This window comes from Nymphaea colorata, chromosome 3 (assembly GCF_008831285.2).
Source record: "Nymphaea colorata isolate Beijing-Zhang1983 chromosome 3, ASM883128v2, whole genome shotgun sequence".
In the NCBI taxonomy this organism is placed as follows: domain Eukaryota; kingdom Viridiplantae; phylum Streptophyta; class Magnoliopsida; order Nymphaeales; family Nymphaeaceae; genus Nymphaea; species Nymphaea colorata.
In genome coordinates this window covers 1811985-1829525 of record NC_045140.1, presented here as the reverse complement: position 1 = coordinate 1829525, position 17541 = coordinate 1811985, and the positions used below count along the sequence as shown (strand labels likewise).

The 17541-nt window shown below is 35.2% G+C and overlaps 1 protein-coding gene across 2 annotated transcripts in view; it reads right to left on the bottom strand.

Annotated features, from left to right (window-relative positions):
- The window catches only part of LOC116250238 (vacuolar protein sorting-associated protein 53 A), a 32911-nt gene that overhangs the window by 5603 nt on the left and 9767 nt on the right, over nucleotides 1–17541 (bottom strand). For both annotated transcript variants that reach the window (XM_031623791.2, XM_031623789.2), the window contains 14 exons: nucleotides 17094–17218; nucleotides 14635–14795; nucleotides 14410–14551; nucleotides 9586–9649; nucleotides 6823–7023; nucleotides 6688–6729; nucleotides 6094–6198; nucleotides 5929–5988; nucleotides 5389–5466; nucleotides 3433–3540; nucleotides 3251–3316; nucleotides 2434–2511; nucleotides 2218–2351; nucleotides 1990–2083 (listed from right to left, as the gene is read on the bottom strand). In XM_031623791.2, coding sequence (XP_031479651.1) covers nucleotides 1990–2083; nucleotides 2218–2351; nucleotides 2434–2511; nucleotides 3251–3316; nucleotides 3433–3540; nucleotides 5389–5466; nucleotides 5929–5988; nucleotides 6094–6198; nucleotides 6688–6729; nucleotides 6823–7023; nucleotides 9586–9649; nucleotides 14410–14551; nucleotides 14635–14795; nucleotides 17094–17218 — 1458 coding nt within the window. The remainder of the gene's footprint in view (nucleotides 1–1989; nucleotides 2084–2217; nucleotides 2352–2433; nucleotides 2512–3250; nucleotides 3317–3432; nucleotides 3541–5388; nucleotides 5467–5928; nucleotides 5989–6093; nucleotides 6199–6687; nucleotides 6730–6822; nucleotides 7024–9585; nucleotides 9650–14409; nucleotides 14552–14634; nucleotides 14796–17093; nucleotides 17219–17541) is intronic.

Sequence of the window (17541 nt, the reverse complement as noted above, 5' to 3'; positions counted from 1 at the left end):
TTCTTTACAAAAGACCATGGCCTAACTTAGAAACACTATCTTCTCTGTCCTTTGCTAAGGAGTTCCGTTAGGAGATTTTTCTTTGTATATTATCTTGGGGAATATGAAAGTAATGCCTTTTTGGTCAAGAAATTTTCGTGCTACTAAACCCTTTGAATTGATACATTCCAATGTATGAGGACTGGCACCCATAGCCTCAAAAAGAGGCTTTTCAAAGTATGTGATCGTTGATGATTTTACCAGATATACTTGGATGTACTTCCTCAAGCCCAAGTATGATTTTTTTTATCCCTTTAAAAGTTTTCATAAATCATACAAAATCAATTTAATGCTCAACACTGACTGAGAAGCATAGCCACAAATATCATTCTTGGGTTTTTATTGGCAAGATTTTTCTCAGACTTCTTTTTTTTTTGGAAAAGTTTTTTTTCCTAGGAAAATCTCAGAGATTTTGGAAAAATAAATAAAAAAATCAAATTATTAGCTTAAAAAAATAAATGAGAAACTAATAAGAAGACAAAATATCTAATCGAAATGATAGACATGAAAATGTAAGCATCATACTACAAGGTCATGTAAAATCAGTGACACAGATATCGCGATACTTTTTAAAATATCATGATGCTAATGATAAAAACAAAAAACAAAAAAATCATGAAAATTTTGATATTCTTTTGCATTTTTTTGCTTTAAGTTCGTGTTATTTTTACCAATTTTTTCATTTTTTCTCTTTTTAACATTAATGATTTAATATCATCATGTATTCAAATTTAAACTTAAACAAAACTTAAAAGTTTAAAACATTCTTTTCATTATGTTTTCTTATTATTCGCTGATTTATTTCATTTTTAGCTAATCTTTTTTGAGAAAAACAACAATGCCAAAAAAGACCTAAGACAAATATCACTGTTAAAACTCGAGAATAATATTTGTGACAATACATTAAAAACTTAAAAGGGTAAAACAAGAGGAAATAAAACAATGAAATAAAAATTGAAAAAATAAAAACAAAAAATAAATAAATAATAGTGAAAAAATGTGATAAATTGATTTTTAACATTTTTTTCCAAAATATCATACATTTTTCTTTTTTTAAAGTTTTTTCCATTATTTCGATACTTATGGCTATGATATTTAGAAGAAAATGAGATCATAAACCAAAAATCCTACCATAATACACCACAATAAGATGGTTTAGCAAAAACAAAACAGAAAGCACACTCGCAAAGCGTAGGGCTAATTTTCGTGTCCAATTCGATGCATCAGATGTGGTAAACTGCTTATTTAAACAAAATGCCTTCTTCATCCTTGCAAAATCTTTTTCCTATTTACAAACTTTTAAAAATTGAACCTGATTACAATTAAACTTTTTGGATGTAAATGTTTTGTTTTCACTGATCAAACAAAGCTACCTTTTGTGCTGGTGATGCTAAAAATAAAAAAGGGGTACAAGAAGTGATAAACAAGGAAATTATGATCATTACAAGAAGTGATAAACAAGGACTTGCTGAAACTAAAAACATTCTCAAACAGCAACTTGACGTGTTAATTTTGGGCTTTTTAACTTACTTTCTGGGTATTGAAGTAACCTACTCTCCAAGAGGCTATCTCCTGTCCCAAACTAAATTTGCGTCTAGCATTGTTGAGTGTTCAGGTATCACATATGATGAAAGTGGTGGATACTCAAGAAGCTCTTGGTGCAAAAATAAAGAACCATATCAATAGTAAAAAATCCAATCGCATGAGACTAATTGGAAATTTCACAATTACATTTTTTAGGCTCTCATTTATCACATGATGATTCACTTCAATATCACATGCAGAAATCACTTGGAAACTTTATACATCTGGAACATGGTCACATGGAACTCTAGTTATCATGTCAAGGTCAGATGAATGAGAATCATTAACTAGAACACATTATGTCATGTCAAGTTTACAACTTCCATAAAACATGATACAAGGTCCACAACAGATAGACTTACAGACCTTGTCCAAGAAAAATTGAAAGTATATAGGAGAAAGCAGGCTTCCAAGCACTGGAATACTCGTTGTAAGAATTGCATTGATTCCATTGACATACCTACAAGACAGCTTCTTTAACCACTTACAAAAATTCATTTTGGCAAGTCCAGGGAATCTCAAGAACTCCAAAGAGAAAAAAATAAAGTGTTTTAAATTACACAGAAAACAAGATAATAGAAGCATCTCACTTACTCTGACTGATCACCAACACTTTCAATTGTTCCCCAAGCAACTCGTGTCATAGCAGCCATTTCAGCTTCAAATTTGGTTTCCAAACCTTGAACTAGTGTCATCAATGATTTGGTGATTACAGCTGAGAACTCATCCTGCCAAACAAATAAATAGCCACATGTAGAATGTCACTTGTCTGATATTCATATCGGCGTAAATACAATATGATCGGTATACCTGAACCTCTGACATATCCACGGCCTCCACAAATTGTGAGTCAATAATCTTTCCAATGCTGTCAGCAAGTTCACCAGACTGATGGCATACAGAAAAGGAAATTCAATAAAAGCTCATGAAAAAGTTGAATGCACATGAAGGAAACAACACAGCTTTAAGCATGAAGAAAGAACTACCACTTTACTCACAATAATCTTTTATTTTATTGGCACTACATAAACAGGCATGAAAGGCTGAATCCAAATGATTTGAGGCAAGATGTGAGGCAATTTCATTCACTCATCATTGTCATAATGTAAGAAGACAAACAAACCAAAGAATGAAGCAGAAAAATTGAAAAAGAACCAAAGCCAAGTGTAGAGGCAGGGTTCTTATAAATAGTAACTATATTCATCCACCTCTTGTTTTTTCTCTTCTTCATCTTCTCTGTGCTGCGAAATGGAAATTGGAAACAACGGCAAATCTTTCATCTACATTTCATGTTGTAAAAGAAATTGATGTGCAGATAGTAAAATATCCTGCAATCAGAAGTTACAAACTATGGAGAATATTTAATGTTTGCACAGTCATACTGCTTTCACACATTGTAAAAATATTGTTCAGGCTTTAGTTGCCGGTTTCTTCCATAGAAGTCTCTTTTCCACTTTGTTATGTCTTGCAAAGGATCTTGAAAGTGAAGAACAATGTTATCTATATAGAACAATGATACTATGTCAACATTCAAAATAACTCACAACCAATAGCGACATGACACATGCTTTATGTATATATGCAAATATCATTAGCAACAGAAAAGTGGTTCCAAATGTCTGCTTACGGTTTTATGACAGTATTCTGCTGTATTCACAATATAGCATATCACCCTCTCGTCCCTGTCAGACACCTATCCATAAGTACAAATTTTCATGTCAAAATACAAGTAGTTATATGAGCTATAAAAGAAAAAGGAAACCTGAATATCTGAATCAAAACACAACAGAAGAAAATATTTCTTTAGACCTTGATCTGCCCATCTGTGCCAGTTGCAGCTGCAACAATTCCTGTACCACCCTTAGGCAATCTAATAGAAAGTTTTGTTGCATATGCCTTCAGGATCTTTTGAAATACCTGTTAGAAAAGGAAACCAGTTTCTTATTATAGTTAACTTGCAATAAAAATGTAGCTTACAAACAAAATTTTCAAGGTCACATTAACAAGATCAAATCAATAATCAAAAGTGTAGTTATAGTGTCATCATTAGCTTATTTATAAGTATATAAACAGAAAAAAACATTTAACCATTGTACCGTTCAAAATGCAAGTTGCCATGTAAGCTGTTCACTGGTTTACTAGCATGACCCATTTCATGAGCCACTAAGGATGAAATCATGTCATTTGTAAATCTTTCAAAAGACAAAAAATAGAAAATAGTAAAATTGTTAATATCGGCTAAATACTCTGAAAAGCAACAGCAATTTGATACTAAAGGCAAAAATAATATTGGGTAAGCAACGAAAATGTAATCAACACATCAACTTTGTCAAAAATAATATTGAGTAAGCAGCCAAAATGTTGTCAACACATCAACTTTGTCACCACATAGAGCAAAATCACAAAGCTAAGATGGTGACTATTTTGATTCCTAAAAGGTAAGCATGTATCTATGCATGTGCAAGGTTATACAAGCAATGTTATAAAAGGCGTAGCGTATCGCGTATCGGTCGGGCCGACCTATACGCCGTATCGTAACGTACGTAGCGTAAAGTATCGTAAAATTAATTTTTTAATTTTAAAAAATATTTAAAAATCAGAAAAAATAGACAAAAATTCTCAAAAATCTGAAAACAATGAACAAAAAATCAGAAATCAAGAAAAATAAAAAATGTATTCAAATATAAAAAAGATCATCATACATAAGGAACATTCATGTGTATACAATCAAGTATCAACAACACATTCAAAAATAAGAAATCAAATATTCAAATTAACATAATAAGCATCTATCACAATTTTAAACTTGAAAATTTTATAAAATTTGAGGACTTAGAGTCTTAAGTCTTGGAGTTTTAGGACTTAGATTACATCAGAATTTTATAAGTTCAAACATACAGTTATCATATTTCATGATTCAACGATGATATCTCCCAAATCGATGAATCATCGGTTAATTTTTATGAAGATACGCAAAATTTCTCCCTCCTATGTCTATTGGAGTCTTTAAATACAAGAAGAGAGAGAGGAAGGAGTGTTTAAACTTTTAAAAAATAAAGAATTTTATGTTTTCTCCCGTATCGTACGATACGGGGGTGTATCGCCCGTATCGTACGATACGGCCGATACGGGTACGATACGCACGCGTATCGTGTATTGAACACGTATCGTATAGGTTTCTTCAACCTATACGATACGGATAACATTGTATACAAGTATCAATTTTCTTTACTAATCTCCATCTACTTCGACAAGATGCCTCATATTTGGCAATTAAATATAAAATTTTAAGTCCAACTGTGAAGATTTTAGTTCTAAATACTTGTTCTTTAAGCAGTAGGGGGGCACTTGAGAAAATTTTACATGTTGACTTTCTATATGCATTATATATTTATATTAAAACTAAGCTGATACCAGACTTCTATAATAATGTCTAGTTCATAAACAGCTAGTAAACAATACAAACCTGGACATTAATAATTAAAGACTAATTGAAGTATTCAATAGTATCAGCATGGGAATTGATGAATTTGATGTTCTAACATAACTAAGACCCATCACGGACAGATATCCATTAATAAAAAAAGATCCAAAATTAAGATGAAATTAGTAAGTCATTTAGCTTGCAACATTACAGTGTTAAATTTCTCGTGGAATTTGAAAACAAGACATGGAAATTCAAGAGATATAGGCACTCCTTTATTATAAACACTAATTCCAAGCATTGTTATGCAATGATTTTCCTTAAGAAATCTGCATATGCACCTTAAATAAATTAAACAATGTCTCATTCTTGGTCAATGCACTGCAGCGCTTCAAGCTCCTCCTTATTATCAGAAATACCTGCAGTGAATCAAGTGAAAACATGAAACCTTGGCCAAATTACAAAAACAAAGAAAAGAAGTACATGCAAACTGCTGAAGCATGCTATACAAGTTCTCCATAACAACAAGCACACAAAAATCCACTATACAAAAAAATACTGCGCAGAAACACCTTAAAGTTTATTTCCTTCTGCAAACTACAAAGCCATATACCTAATTTACATAGCAATCAACTACTCATATGATTACCTACTTCCTACTCACATTCAGGAAGGAACACAATTACAATGAAAAAGAAGACAATTATCGGAGAGAACAAAGGCAAATTTATATCCAAGAATGTCTAACCCAAGAAGTTTATGCGTCCATATTCCATAACCATGCATTTATTATGACATCAGCCAGATGAGTTGACAATATTACTTCAGAACAGCATACAGGAGAGAAAAAGGGTTGGATATATCTGGACATAGTATCTTACTTGCATGCTACTTGAGAGAACATTAGTTTGACTGCCCTCCTCAGTTTCCCAAGTTTCGTCCTGAACAAAAATAACCAAGACATACCAAATCAAATATTTATGCATAACCGCAAGACAAAAGGAGTCCAAATCCTTTATGGTACTTTCACAAGCTGGGAAAAGTACCTGTATAAGTTTCTCCAAATTTTCCATAAGGGTTTTTTCCTCCAACTCAACATACACGGTTAAATGGGCTTCGAAACAAGATGAAATTATTCCACGAAAATTGAACTGCACAGAAAAATAGCAATAATAATCTGTCAATAGCTTCTACCTGCCTCCATTTCCAGTTATTTAGCAAATTTTCTGATAAGAACAACTAAAAAAGATGTTCCAAAGAAAAAAAACCTCAACAAAACCCATTCTGTATCAAACTTCGAGCAAGAATGATATGTCAACAGTTCCATCCTCTGACCATGGTCCATAATCCATAGACCATAAGAGAAAAAAGAACAGTTGAACAGGCAGAATGCCATTAAGGTATCTTTGGCTGGTACAGAATTAGGTTTGAGACAGATGTCTGTCTAGGTTGTGCATCCCCATTCAAACATGGGCATACCATCCACATAAATTCCCTTAAAATTAAAGAGTTCCCAAGATTTCTGTCACCTCTGGGGGTGCAACAGGAAAAGGAGAAGAGAATGTCTCAAACGCTCTCCACCCATTCAAACACAACCGAAATGAAATTTTAAATAAGCAACTACAACATGAGCCATGTACCCCTGCTGCAGTCACAGACAAGTCCGCGGAATTCTCGCTCTCCTGTCCATGACAATCAATATAGTTACCTGATTAGAGATGATCAACAAACAGTAGAAAGTAGAAAGGATACACTGCAAAGATTTTTGTGCTTACAGAATCATTTCCACTCCCATTGTGCACAGCTAACTTCTTCTCATACTTTTTGCGTATATCCAGCACTGTCTGGCTACCATTCTCTCCTTTCTGATTATCAGTTTCCTCAGAGTCCGTTCCAATTTCTTTGTTTGAGCTGGTCTTTCCTCCACCAAACTTCTCAGCCAATTCCTCCTCAAACTCAAGAGTTTTATGAAGAGCCTGCAAATAGCAAAGCAAATGATAGCAAAGTGTTAGTGATGTTAGATTTACATGCTAAAACATCAGCTGCTACCTATATATATTGACATACATGTTCAAATATATTTGTTCATATAAATAAATAAATAAATATATATATATATATATATAATTCTATTCTTGTCTATTTCTGTATTTTTCCTTCTCCTTTTGCTTCTTGTTCTGCTGTGAAAGGCAGCAGCTGGCTAGCTGTTGACTTGCTCTTGCTGGTCTTTGCAGCTAGAGGGCCGCTGCACTCTCTCTATTTACTTCTTTTTGTAATTTCTCCTCTATACAATTCTGTTTCATCTTTAAGTTCTTTGGAGTTTGGACCCATCCTTTGTTGAGTCTTGGTGCTCTTGCCTAAAGCTTTCTTGCCTCTTTTTCTGCCCTATTTTTCATCCTTAAGATACATGCCACCCAAAACTCTTAACTACCCAACACTCAAGACACATTTGCATCTGCATGTGCACTGCACCCATGTGATACAGGGCGTAAGTCATCTCAATAACTTGGATGAAACACAGACACACATAACATTAAAAAATTAACAAATAAATGTACGTAAATTATACTGAAACACTGGTAAAAGGATAGTAAACTTCTAATTGCACTGTACGGTTATACATAGTGGTTTATATACAAAAAAGTTATAAATTATACTATTACATAATTTTTGAAAAAATAATGTACACTACATCACGGGATAATACACTTCTGGAACAGTCCACATCCCCTTACAACAGAAATTGCATTAGGGACTTGATGAAACGTAGTTTTGTTCCTGAATCCTCAACAATATCCTTGTGACGTCGAATATAAATTGATTGAATTGGCCAAGTTAATTACGAGACTCAGATGGCTAGGTTGCTACTTGATTGACTAGACCAAATTTGGCTTTGCAAAAGCCACCTAAATTTTGACTTGGTTCCTAATCCAGCCGAACTTGGGCAAGTAATGACAATATTTTCAGGTGAGCGGATCACATGGTTTGAGATGATAGCTGACGGTATGAATAGAAGGATAGAAAAGAAGGGTAGAGAAAGGAAGGTCTCATAACAACAGATTAGTTTGAAGTTTGAACCAAAATATTGCTGTAGCAAGTCTCCCGTTTTTTGCTTTTTGACCTAATAAAAGTGTCCCTCTTTTCAGGCATTGGTCAACAATTACCAATTGCCTACACATGGTCTACACTGGCATATATTTCCAAATTTCCTAATGATTACCACAAATATGTGTATTTCAAAAATATTGTGCAATGTTATTGCCGAAACAAGGAGACACATTTTATCAGGAGAATACAACAATATATAAAAATAGTCCTAAAAAATATAGTATTTACCCTTTCTACCACAAACTAAATTTTATACTTATTTTAAGTGCATGCTTTCCATTCTCTTTTGTTTCTTTTAAAATTTTGAAACTTAATTGTTTTCCATTCTTTTTGCTTCTTTTGAAATTTGAAAACTCATCTTAAATCTTTGTCAAGATTTGCATAGGAAAATGAGTATGGAACTCAGAATTACATAATTTATTATTATTTTTTGTAATTACATAATTTATTATTATTTTAGTAATTACACAACTTATTATTATTTTTGTACTTTTACATTTTTTGAATTACAAAGATTTTGCATATTTTCCCAGGAAAAGCAGCTTTCCATTCAAATACCTGAGGAAAACCCTGCCAATAAATACTCGAGAATGAAATTATGACAATGGTTAAGAATGAAAGTTATGATGACGGTTCCAAGTAACATCGCTGCTATTCTTAATTACATCATGCAAACTTCAATCTGATCTTCATTTCGTAAGCCCAGACAAAGTGTTCGACCAAGTATAATTTCAGAAAAATTAAACATGATATTTTCTGCAATTTCACATGGGCATGTAGAAGAAATATTTCAATTTACTCCCTCCATGACCTGATAAAAAATGTCTACTTTAGATTTGTCTGTCAATTTAGCTGTCATGCTACCCATGTCATCTTAATTTACATTAAATAGTTTGCCTGCGGAAGATCTAAGAAGTCCAAAAATTTATATTATGGATCATCCATACCATGAGCAATTCCTGGGTGGGTCAACCACATTCTGAGAGGCAGTCATGTTTCTTGTATAGTGCTACGTCTTTATGAAGTTAATGCTTATCATTTGTAATTCTAATCAACTATCCAACACAAATTTGATGCAGCTGTTTCACATATTATTTGTCAATTATGAGGGAATATTCACATCATATTTGTACTTTTGTACAAGCAACTTTATCTTCTATTTGTTTTGTTCTTGCGCTTCCCTTTGGGAGTCAGGCTTGCACTTGCTTCCCTGCGGAAAATAGGCTTTGAGCAGATGAGAGGGAAAGGGAGCATCCCCTTTCCCTTCCCTGTGATCCTCTCCCATCCCCTAGCATGATACTAGATTTTTGGTAATTATATGTTGATAAAGCAAATAATATGTAAAATCCACTAAACTCAACCAGCATTAAAATTCACAACCAACCTCTATTAAATTTATAGAAAGAGCACAAGATGTGAAAAGAACTTACAGGCAACAGGACACCAACATCTGGTTTCTCTTTAAGATTGCTAAAAATTTCCACAAGTTGTGTTCTGAATGTAAAAAGAGGGACCAAGAGAAGCAAATCAACATTGTGGTTAAGAAGAAATGAATACATCAAGCATACATATATAATAGTTTAAGAAGGCTTGAACCTATGACATGTCACTCAGCTAGACAACCAATGTACTTCCATTGACATGGCTAGACATAAGTATGGGCTTGGTCTCAAACCAAACACAGTCAACTCCTTGTCTGGTGCACCCCACACACCACAGCTTGTTTTGTCCAAAATAGGACTCACTCAGTTGACCAAGTCTGGTCTTGTCCTTTTCAAATAATTTAAAAAGAAAAAACAAGAGGGTCAAGCTTGACTCTCTTTCCCTTTCAAATCACACCAGCCCACACATACACAAACTCTCAAGCATCTTCTCCAGCACTGTTGACGCACTCAGGTAAGGTCCTCAACCCTGGCAAGTCATTGGTGATGGCAGATCACTGGTTCTCTCTCTCTCTCTCCTGTACGCTACTCTGACATGCACAAGATTTTCAGGAAAAAATGCTGATTTTAATTCATACAATCTAATGAAAGAATTTTCAGAAAAACAGATTGTGTAACTATAAATATATGTCTACTTGTGACTGTATCATGTTTAACAGTGATTGCATTCATAATGAATAAATTTTCAAGGTTTCCCTCTTTTTATTATTTGTATTATGCTAAGAAAATAGATCAGATAAGCATATTTAACTCGCTGCTTTTCATACTGCATGATTTTCATCAACTTATTTTTATTCATTTATGCTATGTCGTATGAACTGCAGATGTGCTATTCTAATGCAAAAAGTGTTCGTTCATTTGTCTGTTTGTCCGTGTGTACGGACATATAACAGACTTATATGTGCAAATATAGATGAAATATATGCATTTGAATTAGAGACTAAAGCAAAACAACCATCAATAACAGATGCACCCATGCACAACCCTCTGCTATATGTGGCTCTGTCGGTGTGCACTTGTTCATCTTTTCAGTTATACATACACACATACATACATACATACTTATGTACATTCATATATATATATATATATATATATATATATATATATATATATATATATAAATAAAATAAAGAGAATTTTTTATAATAAACCTCTTATTGTGATAAAAAAGAATTTTAAAAGTAAGATGCTCAAAAAGTAAAAAGGAAACGGATCTGTTTCTTGAAATGATAATAAAAGGGAAATTTGAAACAAGAAAAAATTATAAAAACCCTGAGCTATGCCATATGGGTACAGGTGCAGGTGCAAACCAAGTTCAAAAATCACGGGTACAAAGGTACGGCAATATATATATATATTTATATGTATATTTACATGTACAATAATATGATTTTAGTTAAATAAACACACAAATTCATTACTTATATTCATAAAAAATATATCACTGAACAAAAAAAGTACTAAAATATAGGCAAAAGGTACAAAAAATACTAAAATATACCAAAAACTTTTTCAAAAAAAATTAATGCTTCAGTGTCCAGGCCCGCGCCCATACCCACATGTGTGTTGACCCATGTCACACAGCTTTTTAGCCGTACCCTTGTTTTGTAGACCCTAATCCAACTGTGTGTAGGTGCTTGGATCCTCCCGCCACCAGGTATGTTGTCTTCAATCCTCCTCCTCCTCTTCCTCCTTCTTCTCCTACTTTCTTCTGCTCCTCCTTCCCCTTCCTCTTGTTTTCCTTTATATACTGCACACACAGTCCACTCCCTCATTGCCAGGCTGCAGCACCAATCTGCCTCATCCATGTATCATATTTTTCAGATATGATGGCTGACAGAAGTAAAGGGAAGGCAATTGTAAAAATAGTTGCAGCAAGCTCCAGTCTGTTTCTACATCCGGATTTGGTCCTTTTGAATCACTTTGAATGCTTGTATAGTGGCAATGATGGTACTTTGGAGTTTGTTCACACTTTAAGTCACAAAACAAGAGCTGGTGGAGCTGGTGGTAAAGTTACATCTCTTGCAAATTCATGGTCAAGGAACTAGACCACACAATAGGCTTGCAAAGATAGGTGTATGTATTTGTGAATCTGACTGAAACAACCACTATGTCATGTAAAGACTACAGAGCAGCCTGTAGAGCGTTGGAAGTGATGGATTGGGAGCTTGACAACATCTGGAGGAGGGGGAGACCATTTCCCTCACTAGGGGAAAAAATTCCCAAAGTCTAATAGATATATTGTGCATATGGTTTTTTGTAACAATTTTGTTCTTTTGATGTAATTTGTACATTTTTTTCTTTTTCTGTGATTTAAAAAAAAAGGTTATTTTTGCAGCATTGAGCCAGCCATTGGTAGGTGCTGGAGCTAGCCAACAGCGAGCCCTTTACTCTTTTGACTATCCTCTATATAGAGAGGACTGTTTCCTGTGTACAGCGATCTTTCTTTGGAGATTTTATTGCTTGTCTTTGCGCTCTATTTACAATCAGATCATTCAATAGATCTCTGATTTGTTGGGTCTTAGGCACACCAAGTGTTTGTGGTTTTGTTGGCCTGATATCTCTGGGTAGATTCATAGCAACACCATGAATGAAAAACAAAAAAACAAAGAGAGTTTAAAATGGCTCAAGGCATTGCTGAAAATTATTATGAAAGGACAAAATACCATGCAGCCAACCCCACTCCAAACTTCTGTCTAGGTTTTATCGACCCTTCAGAATCCTTGAGGTGATAGGGAAGACAAAATTGTAGGTTGTACAAGTCCATCCAGGTCCTTCATATGTCTTGCCTTAAGTCTCATTTTACTAAACCCCATCTAAAGGAGTTGATGCTTAACTGACTGAACCTTCCCCCTTCCTAAGAGGGTAAAGTGATATGCCAACTACTGGTTGAGTGGGATGACCATGAAGAAAGTCAGACTTGGGATGACGATGATTCATTTTATAACAGATTTTCAGTAGCATGGTCTTGGAGACAAGACCATCTCTAGGAGAGGTGAGCTGAATCAGGTCGCACTACAGGCACAAGATCAGCCCATGCCAACATTGCCCTACCAAACCTAGGGAGGTTAGCTCGTCTCGAGAGCCACCAAACCTAGGTGAGCCAACTCCCAACAAAAAGTTAGCATGATATTAGTCAGCTAACTCCTCAGTGGACCCCAAATCTATGCCACATTTTGAAGGAATCACTATGCAGGGCATTTTCCAGTGGGGAGAACGAGCTGTACCACATGTCAATTTCTCTGCATGAGCTGGCCACGTCATTTTAGCAACCTCCACATTACACATAGAGGCTCAGTCCTATAGCACAGTGCCACTTGCTGCAGAAGTCACTCCGCATGTGGAAAGCACAGTGCTTGCCACAATAGCTCCACAATCTTTCCCATACATGATCTACTGCAGGCCCACTTGCTGCAAGGAGCATAGCATTTTTCAGTAGTTTAACTTACCCACAGCAAGATCCTTTACAAGAATTACATACTTGTAAAAAGCACGATGCACCGTTGTTGACACAGCTTGACACAATTATGAATTTTAAACGTACCCCTCCCTCGCCCTTATCCATTGCTACCCATGTTTGAGGAAAGCCAACAACTAACCACACATTGATACACTGATCCAGTGATTAGAGATCCTCGCTCTAATCGCTGTGGAAGAACCAATCAGGTGAAAATAGAATGTCAAAAGAAATAAAGAAAATAGGAAACAAGAAATTAACTACAAGGAAATTAGGTCTTACTTAATCAACTTTACTGACTCTAACATAGAGCAAATGTGCCCTTGAATAAGGCAACCTAAGCAAATTGGATCTTGGATCCAGATAGAAAAATTAAAAAAGTCCAAATTGAATAACAATGGAACAAGTAAAAAAAAATGGATCCTATTCTTCGTCCAAATGGATACTCCTACATCAGACACAGACTCGCTAAATTATATTTTGCCCTCAGTATCTCTCACATTCATCAGTCCACTAGTTACACACCATGTTTAGTTAGACCAACCTAGAAATTCACAAAAACCGTAGTGCAGCAATGATAGCAACTAGTCCCTCTCTCCCCCTATCTCCCAATAAAAGGAATTTTTGTGTATCAGATGCTAATGCAGCATTTCATTGATTATGCTTCATTTTATATATGATGATTCCCTGCCGCATTCACGAACATAAAGCATTTCAAGCCACTATAAGAGCTTGATTTGCTAGTGATACAAATGATTAATGTTCTTCCTAATGACCAGCCTAACAAAGAGAAGAAACCAAGGCACCTAGCAACAACCTATGTCACGTAGGTACAGGTACAGGTTCGGATACAGGTGCTGATTTGGGTACGGGTGCGGACCAAGTTCAAAGATCACAGGTATAGGGGTACAGCCATACATATATATTTATATGTATCCTTAAGATTTTAGCTAAATAAAGACATAAATTCATTGTTATATTCATAAAAATATACTACTGAACAAAAAATACTAAAGCATATACAAAAGGTACAAAAAATACTAAAGTATACCCAAAAGAAAAATTAAGGCTGCTGTGTTTACAGTTTAGATCCACACCCATGTTGCCCCGTGTTGACGCAGGTACTTGCCCTTTTTGGCTGTACCCATGTTTCATAAGCAGCAACGTTGCTCCCCATCCACCAACAAGAAGAGATGGAGATGAGTTAGTTTGCACCTGCTGAATTTTTGCCCAAATTTCTAATCAAAAACCTTAGTTCATGCCGCTGCAACCAAAAGGTGCATTTCACACAGAATATAAAGTTAATTATCTAACAAGCCTACACTGCTGGGCATCACACCATAGAATGTTACCTTGTCACCTTGCAAAACTGTATGCATAGCAAGTATTGTACATGCCATGCTTGTGGAAAAATCTTCCAGATATCCTCATTAGCACGCAGTTGACGCTTAATCCATGCATACCTTCTCTCTACTTTGTCCAGCTTTGCTAGCTCTGCTTATAGGTGAGAAAGAAAGTCACTCTCTCAAATGTATGCTCTTGAATTTCTGAAAAACAAAACAAAAACAAGATCAAACCTGTGCCTTCAAAAATTTGCTCATATGCTGCTAGTTCCTTATGGCAAACTGTTTTGACTAGCTCTTCCCTTACTGATGGCTCCAAAGCATCAACCACCAAGCAAGCATCAGCTAACTGCTGGATTAAGCTACCATCCTCCTTAAGCCTCACTGTCCCTAAACTGCAGAGTTAGAGGTACAACCAAATCAAATGAATTTAGTGAATCATTGGTATCATAAAGCAAACGTATGTAACCAAATCAAGTATTCTTGTTGAACATAGCATCACGAGGAACCAGAAAATACACAAAAGTATCAGATTATGAACTATGTTTACAAAAGTATGGATGTTTTACCTATGTGAACATGGCTAGAGACAGGCATAGGTACTACTACACCCTGCATACATCCATAGCAGATCTGGATCGGCAGATCTGATCAGGCGAACCTTTTTTTTAACCTTCTGCCTTGGTCAAAGGAGAGTTTTTTGTCTCTGGGTATGGATTACATACATTGCTTAGCATGAATTATTATGTGAATATTATATTTATGTTTATGTCTATCTATAGACACATATGCACCTAGTTGTGCACCTGTACCTACATTTTGAAATTTGTAATCATTACATTATGACCTGTGTACCATCACCCATGTTGCATTTTGGATTAGACTCAATTTGACCAAAATGGCAGAGCCATGCAAACCAACATATGTATCCATAGACAGCATAAGGTTCCTCATATTGCGATGGTGGCATTCCTGCCAAACATAACCTTCAGAATTTATAGACATCAACTCCAAAGCAGGATTTGTCCATAATCCTTGTTTTTGGCATGTTTGGAGGACAAAATGGGTTTGCTAAAAGGGAAGTAGCAGCCATTTTCTTGCCGCTATCAACAATAAAATGGCCTTTTTTCCAGCGACTTAGAAATTGGCTGGAGTACCAAAACTGAAAAAACTAAAAAATGGAAACTAAAAAAAACCGGCTAGTTTTCTGGCACCCACCAGAATGCTTATTTTCTGACATGTTAGGACTGTTCAATTTCACAAGCTGAGCTGAGCCAACTAGCAGGCTCAGCATGAGCTCAAACCCATCAGCTCAAGTCACTTTGAGTCAAGCTCAAAACTATTAGCTGGCTAAGCTCAGCCACGTCTTGCTTGGCTCAAGCTTAGCCAAGTTGTAGAAATGAATGCATAAAATGTAACAGCATGAGTTTTGCACGTGAAACCTCCTTTCAAAAAACCAAACAGGCAACCATAGGACCAAAAGAAATTCTTGTGACAACTCTAAAAGCATATTTTGCATATGCACATTCAAGGTTCTTAGAGCCAAGGCTACCTAGGACAAGCTAGATAATTTCAGTTTTTCAACTTGAAGTCAACTTGTCATTAAACTAGTTGAGATGAATCCGAGCAAGAGTTACTCAACTCATTGAGCAGCCCTACAATAGGTGGTGGCCAAGAATCAACCAGCCGTTAAAAAACCCACCAAAAATGAAAAGAAAAATAAAAAAAAGCATTTATTGAGCCATTTCCCAATCATGACAACTTAAGAAATATGCTTGCACAGGTTGTCCATGTCAAGCAATCTCAATCTGTCCCTTCCAGCAAGATAGCCAGCAAGAAAACAGCCAAATTGACATTACCCTGACCATGACATATCAGTCCAGCCATTCCCGGCCAGCATCCAGCCAAGAATGGTTGAAGTCAACGTCAATGTAAGTTTCCCAGCACCAATGCTGGTGAGAGCACAAACATGCATTAAGACAAACAGATGACGTAAGCTAACAAATATGAAAATGTAAGAGGAGAAAATTTTCACTTTTTATTTGCATATATATATATATATATATATATATATATTTTTGTGTGTCAGTATGTTTTGTGTTTGCATGTGTTTGTGTTTTACATTCATACATTTTAATTTTTTATGATAGTCGATACTTTTGCACAAAAGTTCCTCCATGCTGCACAAGCAACTATCATATTCATCCATTTTTGTCATAGTATTTAACAGAAGGGTTAGACGATGAAGTAAATTAGCAACTTCAAATTTATCGTGTTTGGTCATTCCCTCGATGACTGCATGGACAACAAACAGAAACATAGAGAATTATCATATGCACATTGCTGAAACTCAATGTTCTGAGAAGATCTAGTTCGTTGTGCAGATACCTCTGCTACAAGTTGCAATTAGTACAAGTTGCATTTATGCAACATTACTTACGTAAAACAATGATTTCATCATTTTCTTTCATTTTCCTGAAGCAAACTCACACCATACAACACACGTCAGACTATATTCAGTGACTTGTATCAATGAGATGGGCTGCTCACTGTTTCATGTTAGATGAGTAGAAACTTTGAGATTAAGCCACTGGAAAAATAGAAGTAAAAAAACACAGGTTTTATACCATTGATTATGTAGCTCGAATCAAATCTCGTAGAATGTTCAAGACAACTTATCAAACAAGACTTACCTAGAGAAATCAGAGAAGATATGTGATTTGAGTATTTGTTTGATGCTTCTGAACTTTTCTCTCAGTTCAGTGATTTTTGGCACATCTCTGTAAGCCTCAAAATGACTGCACAGCTGGTTTGCAGCCTGAAAAAATGGAAACAAATCTGAAGTAAAACTGAAAGTGAAAAAAATAAATCTAGATTTTAAGTACGTATTAAATTGTACTACTATGGAAAATAACGAATTAATCAGCATGCAAAGTAAAAGACTGAATTGTGGGAACAGTTAACTCTTTCCATCACTAAGAAGCACCATCAATTGAGAAAGTTACGTTTATCAACATTCCTCATTCATTCAGATGAAATATCTTCCACACTTCTGCACATTAAGCCAGCCCTCCATAACGTTTCTTTACAAGGTATCAACAGTTTCAGAACAATTTGTGTTTCCAACAATAACATTTTATT